The sequence below is a fragment of the Amphimedon queenslandica genome, unplaced genomic scaffold (genome assembly GCF_000090795.2).
Source record: "Amphimedon queenslandica unplaced genomic scaffold, v1.1 AMPQUscaffold_9000_Cont19061, whole genome shotgun sequence".
Lineage (NCBI taxonomy): Eukaryota > Metazoa > Porifera > Demospongiae > Haplosclerida > Niphatidae > Amphimedon > Amphimedon queenslandica.
Genome location: NW_003550728.1, coordinates 1,302 through 2,829, shown reverse-complemented (window position 1 = coordinate 2,829; position 1,528 = coordinate 1,302). Strand labels below are relative to the sequence as shown.

At 32.3% G+C, this 1,528-nt stretch overlaps 1 protein-coding gene across 1 annotated transcript; it reads right to left on the bottom strand.

Moving 5' to 3' along the window:
• Positions 1–285: 285 nt before the first annotated feature.
• Positions 286–1,035, bottom strand: LOC100640645 (signal peptidase complex catalytic subunit SEC11C-like). Its single transcript, XM_003391456.3, has 3 exons — positions 953–1,035; positions 794–903; positions 286–451 (listed from the first exon to the last, which is right to left on the bottom strand). The coding sequence occupies exons 1-3, from the start codon at positions 1,001–1,003 to the stop codon at positions 298–300; spliced, it is 315 nt and encodes a 104-aa protein (XP_003391504.1). The 5' UTR covers positions 1,004–1,035; the 3' UTR covers positions 286–297.
• Positions 1,036–1,528: the final 493 nt, after the last annotated feature.

Genomic DNA, 1,528 nt, shown 5'->3' with positions numbered 1-1,528 from the left:
AAAAGCTGTCCATCAATCAATCACTTTAGAAAAACATACATTATATTGGGACATACCCTACCTCTATCGTATAGCGCTTTATTTTCGAGGAGCTAAGCTTTCGCTATTTTCGCGGTTAGCATGAAACTGCGAAATTAAAGATCCGCTAAAATTTCAATTGCCATTAAAGGTGTGGCACTAACATTGCGAATCCACAAAAATTATTTTCGTGAAAAATTGATTTTTATCAATCCGCGAAATTTTAGCTCCGCAAAATTAAAGCGCTATACGGTATCTCCTTCTCTCTCTCTCTCCCACTTACTCCTCATGCACTGTTAGTACCCTGTGTACTATTGGTATGTCTCTGTCCTTTACTTTGAATACAACAATCTCTCCAGACCTTATTGGATCCTCTTCATAATTTGTTAAAAAAAGAAGGTCACCTCTAAAAAATGCTGGCTCCATGCTACCACTAAAAAATTAATAATAGTAATAATAACTTTATAATTACCGCCCACACAGGTATGTATCAGAAAATGTAATAAAAATTTGGGGTGATTTCAGAGCCATTTTTTGGAAAAAAACCATGGGCTATAGCCTTGGGTATTTTAAAAAATTGACCTGTTTTTTAAACTTAAAAATTACCATCGTCAATCAAAAAAATTAATGTTTCCAAAATTGTCAAAATAAAATTCCCACCAAAATTAAAATGTTAATTCCTCATATCACCCAATGACATTACTTCCCATAATAAAAAAATTAAAATATAACAATAAAGACCAATATTCTAATTAAAGCCCAGCATTATTATTACCTCAATACGACTACAATAGGGCTCTCGCTACCAGTGACAACCATCAATCCTTTCCATATCATGAGAGCTGAGGACACTATCATTCCAAGACTAAGGAACTGATAGTATAGCTGTTCAAAAAAAGGAGGTCAGTATTCATTATAATCTCTTTTTCAATACCTGTCTTTTGTTAAGTTTTTTCAAATCACCCAAAATCCACTCAACGACCATGTTGCCCAAATTTTATTAAAGAAGGTGGGGATAGTTATTAATAAAGGCGGGTTTAAAGTTATTAAAACAGTCGTTGAAAGGTGTGGCTTATTTTTAATAACTAGTTTTGCGTGGGTTTTATAATTTTAATAAAAGGTGGGGCTTTTAAGGAAATTTCTATAAAACTGCTTTTTGCTCCATGAAAAGTCAATAAGAAGTTTACCAAAAATCATTTACTTTTTCAAGGAGTCTAAGCAGCTAATAGAAACAGTAAGCTGACCATATTCTTGTATATTACTAGTATATAAAATTTATTTTCTCTCTCTCTCTCTATCCTTTCTTGTCACAGATAAGCGGTAGAATGTCATCTGAATATCGAGTTGGTTCATCAACTGGCCACGTATTTAAACCTTCACTGCAAGACATCTCTTTAAAGAGGTACAAATATTAATAAAAATTGACATGTTGCATGTACATATACTGCTAATTAATGCAATAATAATAATTATTAATTATTAATGAATAACCCTATTACAATACTCACTA

Bases quoted from the DNA above. Each gene is read 5' to 3' on its own strand.
- LOC100640645 (XM_003391456.3), bottom strand. From the start codon at position 1,003: ATGGTCGTTGAGTGGATTTTGGGTGATTTGAAAAAACTTAACAAAAGA. The intron at 904-952 runs GTATTGAAAAAG...TTTTTTGAACAG, and splicing joins AAAAACTTAACAAAAGACAG to CTATACTATCAGTTCCTTAG. The intron at 452-793 runs GTAATAATAATG...TTAATTTTTTAG, and splicing joins CCTATTGTAGTCGTATTGAG to TGGTAGCATGGAGCCAGCAT.